This window comes from Cibotium barometz, chromosome 62 (genome assembly GCF_041138505.1).
Source record: "Cibotium barometz isolate CiBa-2024 chromosome 62, ASM4113850v1, whole genome shotgun sequence".
Lineage (NCBI taxonomy): Eukaryota > Viridiplantae > Streptophyta > Polypodiopsida > Cyatheales > Cibotiaceae > Cibotium > Cibotium barometz.
Window position 1 is genome coordinate 14,358,870 of NC_141107.1, and position 19,047 is coordinate 14,377,916.

At 45.7% G+C, this 19,047-nt stretch overlaps 1 protein-coding gene and 1 long non-coding RNA gene across 2 annotated transcripts in view; both read right to left on the reverse strand.

Annotated features, from left to right (window-relative positions):
- Positions 1–19,047, reverse strand: part of LOC147604165 (uncharacterized) — a 125,945-nt gene that overhangs the window by 19,830 nt on the left and 87,068 nt on the right. Inside the window, exons 9-10 of the mRNA XM_086795298.1 lie at positions 14,938–15,146; positions 14,669–14,854 (exon numbers count right to left, since the gene is read on the reverse strand). Coding sequence (XP_086651424.1) covers positions 14,669–14,854; positions 14,938–15,146 — 395 coding nt within the window. The remainder of the gene's footprint in view (positions 1–14,668; positions 14,855–14,937; positions 15,147–19,047) is intronic.
- LOC147604166 (uncharacterized) lies at positions 2,496–2,945 on the reverse strand. Its single transcript, XR_015265403.1, has 2 exons — positions 2,814–2,945; positions 2,496–2,719 (listed from the first exon to the last, which is right to left on the reverse strand). It is a non-coding gene; the product is annotated as an uncharacterized LOC147604166 (long non-coding RNA).

Consider the following 19,047-nt stretch of genomic DNA (forward strand, 5'->3'; position numbering starts at 1 on the left):
GATGCGAAGTTGAAATGTGAGAAGAAGCATCACCTACATTTGAGGTGGAACATTTGTATGGGGTTGCTCATGCAGCTCGTATACAAGGTATGCGAATGTGTTGGTCTTTTTATTCATTTTTTCAACGTATTTCTTTCTACTACATCGGGGCCGTCACAGCAAAGACAAATTCGACCAAACGGGTTACCTGGCCAATCTTGGTCATTCCTTGTCTCTAAGGAACTACCATGTGGGATCCAAGTGACCACCATCACCCCAAATGAGCAACGGATGTGGGATGCAACACATTGAGGAGCCTTGAGCCAAGGTCCGGAGGTTCAAGAAGGAGCTCTCTGGAAGCACCTAGTGGGCCAAAATCTGGTTGTGTGCAATGGCAATCATCACTTGAAGGCAGGGATGTCACGCATTGAGCGAGGTCTCCTTTTTTAGCGATCTCATTGAAACGCTTTTCAATTTGTGTTCTCAATTTGTGTTGGTCAAGATTTAGGGGTTCAAGGAGTAATATGATTCAGTACATGCTATTGGATGATGGATCTATGTTCATTGTTCTTTTCTTGGCAATGAGGTGAATACCCACGTGCGAGTGTTTTGCATGGTGGTTTCTTTTTTACCAAAGGAGAAGAGTGAGATGGTCCTTGCTTTAGATTGTAATCTAAATAGGTACAAGGCAATTCTCAAAATGAAAGGGTCAAAATTAGCATTTGGCACTTGTTATATGTCCATGTTTACCGAATGAAGCTTGACAAGGGTTCATACCAAAAAGACGCTCGCAAGCAAGAACTTCCTCCTACATAGGTATGGTCTAGGTGACAAAACAAGTCTCATGAAGCATTTCTCAGAGGAAGATCTAGACCAAATCGACAGAGAGTTGAAACATGAGAAGAAGCATCATCCACATTTGTTGTGGAACATCCCCATGGGGTTGCTCATGCAACTCATATACAAGGTATGCAAATGTGTTGCTGTTTTTTATACGTTTTTTCAGTGTATTCCTTTCTGCTACTGCTAGTGTTTCTGTGTTAGGATGAGTTTAGTAAGCCTCTCTAGAAAAAATTGCTCGATCAGGATGAGAGTTATAAGGCTGGCGACGACACAAGGCGATCAAGTAGAAGAAAATGAGCTAGGGAAGAGATGGGGATTACAGCTTGATGTCATATCCAACCCTGGTCTTGGCAAAAAATGGTTCAACAAGATCTACTCTTTGGATTGAGATAGGGAAAATCACTGTGTGACGATGACGGTCCTCACAAAAACCTGTGTCCTACCTAAGGGGTATGCTGGCCAAAATTAACAAACCTGTGCTATATGCTTTTCCTAGTAATGGTACTAATGCTTGTTATATCAATGCACTTTGCAAGAAAGCCTTTGCTCCCAATCGCATACTCGACAAGAAAGTCGGCAAGAAATGGAGATTTAACGAAGGTGACACGGAACAGCGATGAGAAGAATGTGGGGGAGAGTGTGACCTTAAGCTCCTTGCAAGAAAACACACACATATAAGAATAGACAAGCACACAAAAGAGATGGATGACTGAATCTTTTTCTATTCTCTTCTCTTCTCTACAACCGCAACATAAGAGTACATACTATAAGGGAAAGTACTCTCCTACTATAACATACAATGGTTGGTCCATAGTGTGAACCTGACTGTATGAGCTAGCACTATAACTATGCCATAACTCTAGTATACCAAAGTGGTTCTCACACAGCTTGTAAACCATTGGCGGCATATCACCCAATTGTATGAGCTGGCGCTATAACTATGTCATAATTCTAGTACACCAAAGTGGTTGTCACACAGTCTATAAACCACTCGCGGCATATCACCGATTAATCTCACCAACCATGCCAGTGATGGAAGTGCGGAAGCTATCACCCAGGCGAGTCATCAATGTCTGTAACTCTAGTTGAGCTCGACATCTCAACACTCCCCCTTGAGCTAAACTCCACACACTACACTTCAAGTAAGTTGCGGAGCTTCTTTGTTCGTGAAAAAACCAACCATCCATAGATTTCAAGTACGAAATGACGGTACCGGTACGGAACTTTTAGTTCGATTGAAGTACAATCCACTTTAAAAAACACTTGAAAATAAGATATTTGTACACATTTAGAGATGCAAAGTCTAGAAAGGTTGTCATAAACTAGAAACAAGCTAAAACACTAGTACAAAGAGTCATGAATGGTGAACATATGCGTGTGGCATGCCATAAATAAGAGCCTTGGCCCACAGCCTGCAATAGTAAATACAAAAAAGTGTAGTGACTAGTTATAGCACTACGTACAAAAATGTCTAGACTCTAGACTCTAGACTCTAGTTCTCCTGCTCACAGGAATCATTAGGGGAAGGAATGCCCTCGCTAGAGGTGCTCCCATCATCAGAGGCCAACCCAAAACCGTCCTCGCTAAGGACGTTGCCCTCGTACTCGGACTCTCTGATGTCTACAATAGGAGCATGGCAACAAAAGAGCTCCTTAAAGTCGAGCCATGCCTCACATATGTAGCCACTGGGCCAGTCGAAGTAGGGAACACTGCATCCGCGGCCTCCTACACGTATGCCGCCTCTAGTTGCGCGACCTCTACGAGTATGAGAAACTCAACGGTCAACCTCCTCTAGCTCCCTATAAAGCTCGACATATATAGCCTCCACATCTGGATCTCGCCCCTTATGGACACTCTTGAGTGTGTACACTGTTAACTTGTACTCGTCAACATTCACCTGAAAGCAAACATTCATAAATTATTAGTCACGAATCATCACTCATGACATGCTATCAATCATGAATCGAACTTTGAACTCTAGAGATCTCTACCTGTTTGGAGATCTCCATGTCATGCATCTTCTCCACCATGCGCATGTTAGCGCAGCAATATACAAGCCCCTCTAACTACATGGTGCTCAGATGATTACGTATCTTTGTGTGTATGAGTAAGTAGGACTCCAGTTCCTCTCACATGTCCCCAAAGAGCAATCCTATGAGAAAATAAAAGCGTGTTAGAATGTAAGAACTAGTTACTCTTGAATATTCAATAGTCACCTGTGACTAGTGCAAGCCCAGCGGGGCATGCCGTGACAGACTCAACCACGTGCCCAAGAGATAAGAGATATAGAGATATAAAGAGAGGGAAGAGAAAGAAGGGAATAGGGATCTTGCACAGTACACCACACTAAGCCGGGAACAGGCCCCATCCCCTTTCAGGAATTTATTCAAGAACAATCCACAAGCATGCTAGCCAGGATCAATACAATCAGTGAATACAAAACAAACAAATATGTTGATGTAGGATATCCAAGTCGTTGTCGATGTCAAGGCACAAGATCTCTCATGTGCTGAGCACACCACGGGGATGACCCACAAGTATCTCTCACTGGGCTAGTACCAGATCCAATATTCAAATCCAAAGTCCAGATCCAAATCCAAATCCAAGTCCAAGTCCTAGTTCCAATCCAAGTCCAAGTCCAAGTCCAAATCCAGATCCAATATATATACAATGAAGAGGGCTAGAGACACCATCCCTCCCTCTTGAATCTATCAAGACGTCCATATCCGTACTTCAAAAACATATGGACCAACCACTTCCTCATAAGCTTGTAGTATATCTGGATAGTCCTTGAAGTACTTCTCTCGCATCCCTTTTGCATCCAATAGCGAATAATTCTCGAAGTCCTGTTGAGGAAGTCATAGTCAACTGTCAAAGAGTGTCTATTTGTGAGTCTTTGTGTGAGAGAGTGCCACGTGTCACTTTGGGAGTTATCCCATAAGCATATGGTACTTGAGTGTGTGTGTTCACTCTATAAGAGTGATGTACTTTCTTGTATGTTACATCAATCAAGTCAAGCTACTTTGGACTACATGTGAGTACTTGTTCATTGCTTTCATTTCCTTTCCATTTCCATTTCCATTTTCATTATGCTTGCCATCATTTCTTTCCATTCCTATAATTAGCTTGCTTCTCTCTCCACCATGTTCCTTCAGGTGGTATCAGAGCGATATCCCCTTCTCTAGCTCTCCCTTACTTGGGCAAGCCTTAGGAGTGAGGCGGCCCGGAAATGGAAGTTATCTCCTCCAAGGGCAGTCCTTCCCGCAGCCCTGCTCCCATTTGATGAATCTACTCACGCCGACCTGCTGTTGATTTGCTGCCACCTGTAAAATGGCCGCCATCCTCTGCTGTTTCAGTCACTGCCATGTCTAGAGGAGTTGCCATTTTTTTTTAGATCTCACCCCGGGCTGCTCCAAATCTGAAAACCGCCATCATCCAGCCCCTTGCTGGTCGTTTTTCTGTCCACACTGGCACCACCAGACAGATATGCTGCCTTTGCTGCATTCTCATGCCTTCAAATCACCATTGCTGAAGTAAGATTGCTGCCCAACCTGATCAAGAAGGTCAAGACCCACATCTGATTTTCTACTCCTCTTCACCGACTTCATAGCCACCCGGATCCATGACATCACTCCATTCTACATCTGTTATGGTTGAAAAGTTTAAGGGGGAAGGCTTTCCCACCTGGCAAACCAAGATACAGCTGCTCCTTATGAAAGAAGGAGTATGGGACGTGATTGACGACAATGAAGCAGATGCTACTGACGATCTTCAGCAACCCAGAGTGTGGAAGCAACGCAATGCCCGAGCCATTGCTATCATTGGGCTTTGCTTAGCGGATTCCTTAATTCATCATGTGGATTTCAAATCGACCGCCAAGGAGATCTGGAAGAGCCTGGAGGCCCTATTTGGTAACAAAATTACAAACTCCAAAGTTTTTCTGAAGCTGCAATTTTATAAGTTGAAAATGGAGGACAATGATGACTTTCGTGATCATTTAGCAAAACTGCAACCTCTTGTGCAACAACTGTCTAGCTTAAAATGCCCTCCAAACGATGAGGATAAAATGGCTGTCAAGCTTAAAATGCCCTCCAAACGATGAGGCAGTCCTTATGAAGAGTATGGAAGGGATCTCTCGTTTTGAGAACACCCTTGAAGTACTTAGGTTGGCTACCACCACATTCGATGATATGGTGGCTCTTCTTCTTGAAAAAGATCGCCGGAACAAGGATTCTACTTTTTCCGCAGGCGCACTGAAGAAGCTCTCATCTCCCACAGCACATGGAAAGCCAATAAGAACATCATATGCAGGTACTGTAAGCAGAAGGGTCACATGGAAGCAAATTGCTTCAAAAAGGAGAAAGAACAAGAACAACACCATGCTAAACTTGCTGCGCATGAACCGCCAGACGAGCTTCCCGAAGATCATGCACTTTCTGCCCATGTCACCCTCGATGAGGATGACAAAGATTATTGCTTCTGATGTCTTCTATGTGTGTGGGTGCTCTGTCCTTGCATTATGCAAGAATGAAATAAAATGTGTTGTGTGATTGGTCAATAAGGGTCCTCTGCCCTGGGTTGTCCCCCAAAAAATGTGTATTGGTTTTACTTTGATATGATGTATTGACACCCAATTCAAAGTAAGGGGGGGTGACGAGTGATGGTTCTCACTGCCGGTCGCAAGCTGACTCAGAAGTCACTATCACACAGGAGGTGTTGGATAGTTGGACTTGCTCTTTGCAGTATTGCCGTGGAGGGGGGATCGGTCTACTCCTTGCGTGTTGGGTTTCACACTCTTTGCTTTGAGGGGGGATGTTGAGGAAATCATAGTCAAAGAGTGTGTATTTGTGAGTCTTTGTGTGAGAGAGTGCACATGTCACTTTGGGAGTTATCCCATAAGCATATGGTACTTGAGTGTGTGTGTTCACTCTATAAGAGTGATGTACTTTCTTGTGTGTTACATCAATCAAGTCAAGCTACTTTGGACTACATGTGAGTACTTGTTCATTGCTTTCATTTCCTCATAGTTACCACGGAACGTCGTTCCGTCTTCCTGGAACGCCGGAACGCCGTTCCGGGCGAAGGCACGTTCCCGGAACGCCGGAACGTTCCGCAAAAAAAAAAAAAAAAAAAAAAAAAAAAAAATTTGGGCGGAACGTTTGTTTTGCTTGCAGAAATGTATGTTCATGTCTTGGGGGAGCAAATATTAGGAAGCATATTTGGCTATCCGTATACAAAAAGTTACATTTTTTTGTGTCATATGCTGACATGTCATATGACGTGGCGTTCCGCGACGTTCCCGATCCGCTCCCGTTCCCGTTCCCGCTCCCGTTTTAGCATCCGACGTTCCCGGAACGTTCCCGTTCCGTGGTAACTATGCATTTCCTTTCCATTTCCATTTCCATTTTCATTATGCTTGCCATCATTTCTTTCCATTCCTAGAATTAGCTTGCTTCTCTCTCCACCATGTTCCTTCAAGTCCAAGAGAAACTGCATTGGCATGAAGATAAGCCTTAGTAGCTTAACTCCTTCGGCTTCAGTGGTTTGATCCTTGATGAAATCTTCAAACATTTGAGCCCTTCTATGGTCTTGTTCCTTCTTGGCTCTCCAAGCAAGAAATTCTTCGTCTCTGAGAAGTCGTCTGAACTACTGAAAGTCATGGTACTCTTTTGATGACATGGCCGCGGTCTAGTGAGAAATGGATCGACGGCCTTGATTCCCATCTTGAAGTCTTGATTGGCTTCAAAGTTGTTCCCAATAGGCCCTTGGTTTCCCTATTCTCACGACATGGCTCTGTCACCCCAAGAAAGTTTCTTCAAGAGAAATCCTTCTCTGATACCACGGTAAGCCCTACTAGGCTTACACAAGACTCTCAAAGCCACTTTTTGTACGTGAGTCAGTATAGGCACTGGGATAGATCTCTGGAAGAAATCAATGAGCTGGAGCTCTCGTCCACCTCTCCCTGTGGTATGAGTCCGTAGCAGTGTCTCTCTGTGGCGCTGTGTCTCTAGCAAGAACTGGCCAAATCTGCGCTGATCTGCAGACTCCATGATCTGGCGGAGTCAGGGATGTCCACTGAAGATGGTGGTGTCATTTCATTTCATTTCTAATGACACTATATGCTCTGCATCTGAATGTTCCTCACTCTCAACCTCCTCCTGGCATAGTCTGCATATCCTCTCTGCTCTGGGGATCCGTGTTGCCCTACCTGCCTCAATCTCAAGCTGGTGTGATGACACTCTGAGCTGGCCAATCACCACTCGGGCACTTTGAGGCATGTACACATCCATGTATCCAGGTCTCTGTATGAATCCATCCGCTGAGATATGCATAAACTGATCTCTGTGTAGTATAGCATCTTCGGCGGTAGAGGCTGACTGGGTGTAATCCAAGTCTCTTGAGTGTATCGCTGCCATAAATCCTACCGAAGGACTCTGATCCTCTCACTGTGAGGAGAGCTGGATGTGTGGTGCATGTATATCATACTGGAAAGGTGGCAAGTGATCTATGTCAAGACCATGCTAAGTGAGCCACTGTATCATCTGTGAATACCATGATCTCCTATCTCCACTCTCTACGAGCTGCCTGGACGCCTCAAAAGCTCTATGTGAGAGTCGATCTGATAGCATATCGCTGATCCTCTGTATGAAGCAGATCGTCTGGAAGAGAGCCTCTACTAGCATAGGAGGTGCAGCAAACTCCGTCCGGACAATGTCATGTGGTGTGGGACGGAGGGTTTGCTGCGGATCATCTGTGAGAGCATGAGAATCTGAGGCCTCTCTATCTGAGACCATGTGGAGGTGGCGAGCCCAGGTGCCCATACCGCTGCAGCATACATCAAAGCAGGGGTGATTAGTGTGTCAAACAACCACCCCTTCGTGCGGGGCTCCTGGAAGTGTGCCTTGTGACACTGTCTCTCTAGCATGGCCAGAGCTGCATACCCTCATGTGAGTCTATCCCTGGCTGCCTGTGCCATAGTAAATCTTCCTGGCGGAGTCATAAATATAATCCCCAAGTACACATATGAGTCTACCACCTCTACCTGTCCTCCTGCTAGTGTGAGGATGGCCTGTCTCGTCGAACCGGCCCTGAGGTGTGGAAAATCATGGCCTTGGTTTTCCCAAGGTTCACTGTAAGCCCCCTCTGTGTGGAGAAGTCATCGAGTGCATGGAGATGGTGCTGTAGTCCCATCCGCGACTCAGAGACCAGAATAATATCATCTGCATATAGCATAATGTGGACTGTGGTACCTGAGATGTCTACCCCGTCCCCACCATCGTGACCAATGAAGTCAGCCACCTCATCAGAGAGTGGGCATCCTTGCTTCACACCTATGGTGCTAGCAATAACATCAGATAGCCCCCCGGGGCATCCTCCAAACTGTTGGAATAATTGACTCCATCTGGAGCCTCTCACTCTATTGGGCATTGGGCATGGTTTGCAACCATTTAAGTGCATGATGATCTGTCTTAATTGTAAAATCTCCCCCGTAAAGGAAATGTTTCCAATGCTTGAGCGTTGTCATCACTCCCAATAGATAGCTCTTTGTCATACAGAGAGTAATTCTTTTCGTTTGCAGGCTATAATAAGTCACTAGCCTACCATCTTGCTGTAGAATAGCTCCAATGGCTAGGTTACTGGCATCAGTAATCACCTCGAAAGGATCATCCCATGATGCCAACTTCAATAATGGTGACTCAGAGGCAGCTTTCTTTAATGCATGGAATGCCTCTAAAGCCTTGCACTTTCTGGCGACGAGTCTTCACGCCCTTGAGCAAGTCTGTGAGAGGTGTTGCAAGGTCAGAAACTTGTCCATATGTGTAATGTAGGCCTGACAGAGACCCACAAATGAGCGGATTTCTTGGGCTATCTTGGGAAAATCCCAACTAAGTGTGGCATGTACCTCTTCAGGGTCGAGGCTAATACCTGATGAGCTAATGATGTATCCTAGGTAATGTATTTCCAGTACTCCAAACTCACTCTTCTTGGCATTGATAAACAACTCATTGTCTTGCAAGAGTTGTAAAACTTTTGCCACATCTCCCTCGTGCTACTTTGCAGCCCTTGAGAAGATAAGAATATCATCTAAAAAGATGAAGACGCATTTGCTAAAACCCGAGACATCATCTTGTTGAACATTGCTGGTGCATTGGTGAGTCCAAAAGGCATCACCACAAACTCATAGGAGCCCATGCTCGGTCCTGAATGCGGTTTTTGGAATGTCAGCCTCAAAGATCCGAACCTGATGGTAGCCACTCTTGAGATCTATCTTAGAGTAAAATCTAGCACCATTGAATCGCTCTAGGATGTACTCTATTCTGGGCATGGGAAATTCATTTTTAACTGTTAGCTTGTTTAGTGCCCTATAATCCACACAAGTGTGCGGTCTTATCCTTCTTTTGGACAACAGGAAGGGAGTGGCAAATAGTGAGAAGGAAGACCAAATAAATCCACCCTGAAGAAACTGGGATAACTGTTGCTCCAGCTCGCCCTCCAATGCCTTAGAAAGACGGTAAGGGAACTTGTTGGGGGTCTCTGGACCAAGAACCAACTCTATTCGATGGTCCTCAAGCCTACTAGGTGGGAGCTTGGGTGGGAGGTCGTCTCGCAACATAATGTCGTTGTATTGAGACAAGAGACCAGCCATCCTCTGCTCCAATGCGGGTGCTGTCTGAACAGCATTAGATTGAGAGCAACATAAATCAACACACACTCCGCTCCTTTTCCTATGGCCTGTTGGACCTAAATGTGGAAAATAAGTGGTATTCCGAGAATGCTCCTATCCCCACAAATCATGATGGGCTTAGAAAAACCTTCAACAATAGTGAAAGTGTCATGCCTCCAATCAGGAATGGATGCATACTATCTGAACCACTCGATTCCAAGGATCATGTCACACCCTAAAAGAGGGGAGACAAAGAAATCCCTCTGGAATGTTGCCTTCTGAACCTGGAACTCAAACTGTGGAGCTTTCTAAGTGATGTGCTTGTAGACCAGGTGTGTAAACCCGTCTACATCTAAATAGTAAGGAACCAAGGTACAGCTCATTTTGTTTGCCAACTACGGAGAGATGGCGTCCTCATAGCTGCCCATGTCGAAGAGGACAATGAATTGTTGTCCCTTCGCAGTGCCATAGGTACGGATGACAACCTTCTTCTATCCCTCAACCTCACCCTCCTACTTATCATCAAATACCATTGGTGGCACCGGGGATTCAAAGCTTGCAATAGCTGAACGGCATTAGAGGCTAATGGTGGAGATATGGATGTGGATGCTATGGTCGCTACTGTGGAAGTGGATCTCTTGGCAGACTTTTCGGCTTGCCACTTAGTGCAATCCTTCTTCCCGTGTCCCAATGTGGCAGAAGAAACAACGGTTCTATGTCTTGTACCGTGTCTGTTCATATGGAGATAACCTCTAGTGATGCCCTCCTTAGATTTTTCCTCAAGAGTTTTCTTGGGTGTGGAATCTTTCTTATTGCCCGATTGACCCTAAGAATTTTCTTTTGGTCCTTCTGGTCTATGTCGAATAGAGGTAAGCCCAGGCAGGTAGAGTCTTGTCCTAAGCCCTTGCAGCAGTCATCCAACTAGGATAAGGGAACTCAGAACTGCAATGGAAAATGTGCTTCAAACTGATGAATAAACTGAGTAACAGCAACATGATCACACTTACCATCATACTCTAGTTTGGTGAAGTTTGGACAATGATGGTGGTTGGGGTGGTGGACGACGACGGATTTGGAGCCATCCTGGGAAGGGATGCCAGAATCTGTACCATCGTCTGGTAATGCAAGAGTCGCATAGCCTCCCAGTTGAGCTTTTGCTAGTACTCTCGATAGGCTTCTTCCGACCGGAACTGGTCTTCCTCATACTTATGTGTGGCTTCCTTATTCCTTTGTTCCTCCGCACGTCTCGTTTCTTCTTTCTTTTTTTCTTATTCGTCTTTTCTTCTTGCTGCTTCACGTCTTTCTTCATCTTTTCTTCTTTGTTCCTTCATATCGTAGAACATTCTTGCCAAACCTAAGAAACCTTCTTTGGGCTTCTCTTCTTTTGTTGCAAGCTGCATCTTTAATGAATTGATTTGCTCCATTGAGGATCTCTTTTGTGCTTGGCAGAAGCGTTTTTTTTTTGGAGTGGAGGCTTTGTACCTCCACAACTTCCAGCAGATGGCTTTCTTCTTGATGAGATGTCTCTCCCGACATGGTGGAGGCTTGGGTGGTTTTTCCTGACCGCAGTATTACCATCCACCAGATGCTCTCACTTCTTTAGGTAGCCGAGCTTGGTCACCAACCTGATGCTCTCATACCAATATTACATACACTTATATGATGGGGTTCTCTAAGTGGGTTAAGTGGACTGACTCCAGACTGACCTCTATGGCTCAGAGATTGACCTACGTAGCTCGTGCCCGATTGTCCCTAGACTGACGGCTCACAAGGGGTCACAACATACGACAAATGTTCCTCAAAAAGGTACCATTACTGTACAAATGCTGCACTAATGATGATTCCACTGTATCACTGTGTACCCTAGTTCACGGTGCACGTGACATTCCCTCTTGCTTAGCTTGGCGACAGGTTCAGGGCTTCCAAGTAGTCCGTCAATAACTGGGGGTACTGCTGAACGAACTCTTCATCCAGCCATACCGCTTCATGGGTTCCTCGATCCTTGAACTTCATATAGAACTGCCTGTTGATTCTTTGACCAGAACCATCCTTCCATTTGTGGAAGAAGTTAATCAAGCTCTATGACTTCTGCCTCGTCGATCATATATGGTTGTGTTCTTCTGATAAATCTTGCAATGCTAGACCTACATATGGCTTCAACCAAGAAACATGAAAGACATTGTGCATAGTCCAACTTTCCGGAAAATTTAACTTCAAAGAGACATCACTTAACCTTTGAATGACTAGAAAAGGGCTGAAACTACGGAATGAAAGGTTGGGACAATGCTTGCTCACTTGTTGCTTTAGCCATTGCTTCATGATCCGGAGATATATCCAATCCCCTTCCTTAAAACTGTCCTCTCTCCTGGATTTGTTGGCTTGCCGAGTATAAGCTTCTTGAGCTTTGGCAAGGCGCTCCTTAATTGACTCAATGATTTCCTAAAATGTTTTGATAGTCTTGTTGGCATCTAGGGATGGTGATATCTGTCTCGTCAAAAGAGATAAGAACTGACAACCAAATGTTGCCTCATACGGCGTCCGGTCAATACTAGATGAGTGAGTATCATTTAGGATTGCATGTGCCAGCGGAAGATACTACTGTTCCCATTTGGACTACTAGTCATGGCAATATGATTTGAGAACATCAAAGGCCAATTGATTATATATCTCTGTTTGGCCATCTGCCTGTGGACGGAATGCGCACTAGACACTTGCAACTTAGTCCCAAAGTTGTTAAACAACACTCTCCAAAAATGGGACGTGAACTTCGGATCTCTCTGGGGTACCAAAACCAAATGAACAAGCGAGCTATGTCCTCGGTTGTGGTTGTCTCCTTGCATGGAATGAGCTTACTGAATCTGTCCAAAATAGTCATGCATTGTGTGTTTCTAGATCCAGATGATGGGGGACTGTCCTTGGACTAAGGGCTCACAATGGGGTGGTCACAGCGTACAACAAATGTTCCTAAAAAAGGTACTATTATTGTACAAATGCTGCACTAAATATGATGCCATTGTGTCGCTCCGTATCCCACTGCAAGATGCATGTGACATTTACCTAATCTGGCAATGATTGTATCTTATGTGTTGTTTTCCCTACCTTTCACATCCCTACTATATGTGAAGGAAGAGTTTTGGTATCGTCCAGACTAAACGACATTTTTGTGATGCAATCATTTATAGCCAACAGGCATTTTGTTCTATGAGTCCAATGCTTAGATCAAGAGAGGGTATCTATGTGATCTAGCACCCATGGTGCATATGCACATTAGTCTAGGTAACAATAGGCCTTAGCATTAGTCTAGGTAACAATAAGGCTATTTCCCTCATGTAATTAAACAATTACTCGAGGGGAGTTAACCTAGGATAGATCTAGATAGGGCTGGGTGGCATACCCTTGGCATCATCGCTTAGGTCATGGGAACGATGCAACTACCAATAGCATTCTATGTGAGATGAGGAGGTCAAGCAGTACAAGAAGTACGAGGACGAGGAGGTGAGAAGGTCAAGCAGTACAAGTACGAGGAGGAGGAAGAGGAGCATTAGTGGTATTAGGCGGTGTGGGAGCAGGATGATGAGCGGGGGCAACAGTAGAGAAGGGGGAGTGGCAAAGTCTATGATAGTTTGTGCATGATGACACGCCTGTGATTTGTGATGGGATTGGTATGACCATAAGGTATATTCGTGATGTGCTTGGTATGAGGAGGGGGACGAGCTGGACAATGGTAGCAACAATAGTAAACGAGGAGGAGGAGGATGATGTGTATGGTATTTCCATGTTGTGTATGTTCTGTCCATGATTTGCTTGGTATGTCCATGACATGTATGGTATGTCTATGTTTTGTATGGTATTTCCATGATGTGTATGTTATGTCCATGATTTGCTTGATATGTCCATGATGTGTACAGTATGTCCATGATGTATATGGTGATGTGGATATGTGTGCTATGTCCATGATGTGCCTGGCATGTCCATAAGGCATGCAGACTTAGACACTACATTGCCACATCAGCAACTCAGGGAACAAAAGATCACAGTCAAATGCTCGCCATAAAAATGATTTGCTTGGTATGTCCATGACATGTATGGTATGTCTATGTTTTGTATGGTATTTCCATGATGTGTATGTTATGTCCATAATTTGCTTGATATGTCCATGATGTGTATGGTATGTCTATGTTTTGTATGGTATTTCCATGATGTGTACAGTATGTCCATGATGTATATGGTTATGTGGATATGTGTGCTATGTCCATGATGTGCCTGGCATGTCCACAAGGCATGCAGACTTAGACACTACATTGCCACATCAGCAACTCAGGGAACAAAAGATCACAGTCAAATGCTCGCCATAAAAATAACCATGTCACTTGTCTTTGACTTGGGTCCCCAATTTGGGCAATCGATCCCACGTCTCTTGACTGAAGTTCAATAGAAAGGCTGCATGCCATGATGCTCTCTCACCTCATATGTAGCAAACTCTCCATCCACATCCACATCATTCTAGAAAAGTTTGCAGTCCGTTCCCTACACAAAAATGCCTCATTTTTGCTTCATCACTCATACACAGGGTACAATGTCTTCAAGATGCAAGAGAAGGCATACATCTCATAACATAGCAAACCCTCCATCGTGCATAACATCATTCTAACAGAGTTTGCAGCTCACCCACAACATACAGATGTCTCATTCAGATCCTGTCAACGTCACACATCTTGATTGGATCTTAACACAAAGGCTGCAGACCATGATGCTTTCTTGTGTCATCTGTAGCAAACACCCCATCCCACATCACATTATTCTAGCAGAGTTTGCCGCCTTATTTTAGCTTGTAACTTACATTCAGAGGGTGCAAGGACTTGAAAACACAACAGAAGGCAGACAATGGCTCCCATGGCTGGCCCCGTATTTATCCCTGCACTAGCATCACAGGGGTGGTATGCCATAATGATGATATGGATGACAAAACACCGCCTCTCTATGCATACTTTGCCATCTTTTCCAAACCCCCCTATTAGTCCATAATGGTCAAGACCCCAAGGTACTCATGACCATCTGAATCAGGGGCAGCCTACTGTCTTTTGTGGCCCAAATCAAGACGAAGTGCATGTGCTACCTTCTGTTTCACAGTTTATAAAATAAGCAAGAAACTTTGGAAATTTACTTGATCAAGAAACGTACCCGTGTCAAAAAGAAGGATGTCACCAGAAGGATTTTGGCCACCGTACCCTCCAAACACAGCAATGTAAGTTGACACCTTAGAACCAACTGTGCAAGAAATCAAGACGCTAGAGTGCCCAGCACGAGGTGAAGGTCCAGATCCTTCTTCTTGAGTTACAGGTGTCCATTGCAATTTCCCTACACATTCTGAATTCAAGCATTTGCATGCATCAATGATAGATATCTTCCAGAGATAGAGCAAAGAAAGAAATTTAATGTTGGCTAGCCACCTGTTTTCTTGCAAAACTTGCCTTCGAGTAAAGGTGGCATGCTATCTACAATGCTTTGAAAAGGCTCTGCAACACAATGATTCTCATCCTTCAATGATGAATGGATCTTATCCATTTCAAGTTTCAATCTTCTAGATTCTCTCAATTCCGTGTCAATTTGCTTAACCTTCTCTTCCCAAAACTGCAATTTTCTCAAAGCAGCATCTGTCCTGTTCCATCAAAATGCTTTAAAGGCAGAACATCACATCGCCAATAACATCTCTAATTTGTCTATGTTAGATAAAGACAGGACTGATTTCCTACGTGAGTACCAAGATTGCTTTTCCGAGTCATTCCCAGGAGAACTTCCTACGGAAAGACCAGAAGATCATGCTATTGAGCTTATTCCGAGGAGTACCCCACCAAATAGACCGCCGTACCGTGTTAAGGCAGCCCAACAAGAGGAAATTATGAGCCAGGTACAGGAGTTGTTGAAAAAGGGATTGATTTAGCCTAGCTCATCACCCTTTTGCTCACCTGTGCTCTTAGTGCAAAAGAACGATGGTTCTTGGCACATGTGTATAGATTACAGGGCGCTAAACAAGAACACGATCAAGAATCGATTCCCTATTCCGAGGATCAATGACATATTTCACCGCTTACAGGGCTCCACAGTCTTTAGTCGGATAGACTTGAAAAGCGGGTATCATCAGATACGCATTAGACCTGAGGATGTGCATAAGACAGCATTTCGGACCACCTTTGGGCTATATGAGTTCTTGGTCATGCCCTTTGGCTTGACAAATGCTCCTGCTACCTTTGACAAGATGATGGATAGGATTTTCCGGCCTCATAGAGAGTTTGTGGACATATTCTTTGATGACATGATTGTGCATTCACGCTCAAAGGAGGAGCATAGGAAGCATTTGGCCACTGTGTTTGAAGAACTCCGGAAGCATACGTTGGTCATAAATGGCAAGAAGAGTGAGTTCTTCTTGGAAGAAATACACTTCTTGGGACATATCGTGTCTAAAGATGGAGAGTCCGCATGGATCCTTCGAAAGTGGAAGCAATTCTCAATTGGCCAGATTTGAGGACCGTGCATGTGTCAGAATATGCAGCGGAGATGATGACCAAATCTGGGAACACAAGAGCAAAAACGCAGGCAGAAAAAACAGCACAAAAAGAGAGAGATGTAGGCGTGTAACTCTGCTCTGATATACACAAGAAGATCCCGAATATGATACAATCAGTGGTATGGGGGTGGGGGCCTATTTATATGCCCCCACAAGTGCAGTCGGCCTGCTGAAAAAGGGCTCCACGACTGCATATGCAGTCGGCCAGCAGCACGGCCAGCTCTGAGGAGTCCACGACTGATCAAATACAGTCGGCCAGCTCCAATACACATATCAGATGTAGTCGGCCAGCATATAGATCCTCCTGCCAACTCAGGGATGCATCCCAAGCCACAGAAAAATGGGAAAAAATGGGGGAAAAATACGGAGAGTGGGGAAAAATGGGAAAACACCTCATAAGGGCGGGCACACCCACAACAAAGGCCCTGGTGTATAAATCTAGACAGGAGATGACTTCTAACACCCCCTCTCAGCTCCTGGCTGTGTAACCAACCACTGGGAGCTGGGGTGCCGCCTGAGCAAATCCTGAGAGCGACTTCGTGAAGAGGTCCACCGTACTGTCCTCCGTCGAACAGAACTCCACAAGATGTCATCAGCAACGATCTGTTCACGAACAAAGTGCCTCTGGATGACCATGGGTTCCTCCAGTGGAAGCCCAAACCTGCAATGTAACCTCCTCCTGCTCCATAAAACTGCTCCTGGGCCATAAGTAGATCTCCTCGTGTCCGGATCTCCTCCCCAAACTGAGTCACTCCAACCGTGGAGTCGGACTCCATCCAACAATCCCCCTCCTGTGTACAAGAGTCCATGATCCTTCGCATGCCGCAGAAACCACAGGAAACGCGATCCTGCCTCCCAAAGAGACATCTGCAACCAAGAGCTCAACTGCCTCATCAGGAAGCTCCCGTCCAATCCGGTGTCCATCAATGAACCATACAGCTTCTGAGTCACAGAGACATCACACTGCTCACAAGGATCAACACCTGTTACGGTGCACAAGCAAGTCCTGGAAACCTGATGAAACCTGTCAACCACCCCCTCTGAATCCGGAACCATAAAGCCTGGAGAAACCACCTCCTTCTGCAAGTAATCACCTGCTACTTGCCTGGCTTTCCGTAAGGTCCCCGTGGAAAGAACATCCTCAACTACTGGAAGTTCTATGTCCCGAACACGACGAGACATCAGAGCAAAAGTGACCTGTTCAGCTTCCTCTGACTCACGAACACAAGAACTACCAACCTCAGTACTGGGAAGTTCCTGACAACTGCTGCCATCTACTGGTAAGCTATCCACCACCTGGTCTCGGAAAGCTCGCACCTGCAACGTATCCACACCTGAGTAGCTATTACCACACTGCCACTCATCACAATCTTGAGGACCTGGGAGAGAGAGTGCTGAAAGCCTGTAGACTCCATTCTCCACTCCACCTTCCCAAACCACTTGGCCTGTTGCTTTGTCCCGGAGAGCAACAAAATGCTCATCAAACTCCACCCGTACGCCAGTCTTGCAAACCTGATGCACTGACAACAGATGAAAACCAAGTGCCGGAACATACAACACCTGGGAGGAATGCTTCCCCCCTCTGCCATCGGGAACTATCTCCATCCTGCCCTCACTGTGAACTGGGATAGTGGACGTATCTCCAGTAAGAATATGACCAGAAAGCCTGCAGAGATCCTGTAAACCGGAACGGGAAGGAGTCATGTGCCTGGAAGCACCACTATCGAGAATCCACTCCCGAGTATCCGTCGCGGAGAATCCTCCAATCTCCTCCCTGCCTGAAGAAAATGAAGCATCGGTGTCCATCACCTCCAGGTGCACAAAAGCCGGAGTCTTCATGATTGCTGAGGAGTCTTCACCCTTCTCGGTCTTCCGCTTGGGACACTGCCTCCAGTAGTGGCCTTTCTCGCCACAATCATTACAGGTCCTCTCTGCCTTTAGTTTCTCGCGGTCAGCGTCGGACATCTTCTCAGAAGACTTCTCCGATGAAGCCTTCCCCTTGCCCGAGTTACGGCCTTTCGACCGTTGGCCAGTAAAGGCCTCCGAACCTCCACCCTGAGGAGGGTTCGTGAATCGTTCCTCCTGGTCCAGGACCATGGGCACAAGCTCCTCCCACGTGATGGTGCTGAGCCTGCCACCACTGGTAATCAAAGAGGAGTAAAATGCTGAGTACGAAGAGGGCAAATGTGACAGCAACGTGATGGCCATGTCCTCTGACGATATCTCCTTCCCGGCCTGAAGAACTTCCTTCTGAAGAGCCTGCAGCTTGTTAATATGCTCCCGCATCGTCGACGACTTTGCAGGGCTCATAACCCGCATCTGTACTTCCAAGGAAATCCTCTTCATGGGCGATACCCTGTTATAAAGTGAGGCCAAATGCTGCCATATACCTCTGGCCAGCGTCATGTGCTTGACATGATTGATTACCTGCGGTGTGCAGTTGAGGAAAATAAACGAACGGACCCTGGCGTTGACGCGATCCCACATCTGCGTCTGGGCCTCCCGGTCCTTTCGGGTTGACGGTAACTCCCCTTCCTCTACTTCCGGCCGTGGAACACCAACAACGACGAAATCGGCGAGATCGTAGGACTCCAGAACGGATTCCATCATCACCTTCCATATGCCGTAGTTGCTCCCGTCCAACTGACGGTCCACCGGAAACGTGGGGAGTGTCGGGATCTTCACATGTCTCTCGGCCATCTCAAACAGATCTGCCATAGCGGGGATGTACTCTGAAAAGGGTGGGTGGGTGGGAACAAAGAAGAACTGATACCTGCAAGTGGCTGTCCAGCAAATCAGCCCGCCTTCCTCTTGCTTCTCCTCTTCCCGAACAGTCCAGAACAGTCCACCAATCAGCCACAAAACAGCCCCCCTCTTGCTCACACAAATCCCAAGACCTATCTAGAGCCTAGGCTCTGATACCATGTCAGAATATGCAGCGGAGATGATGACCAAATCTGGGAACACAAGAGCAAAAACGCAGGCAGAAAAAACA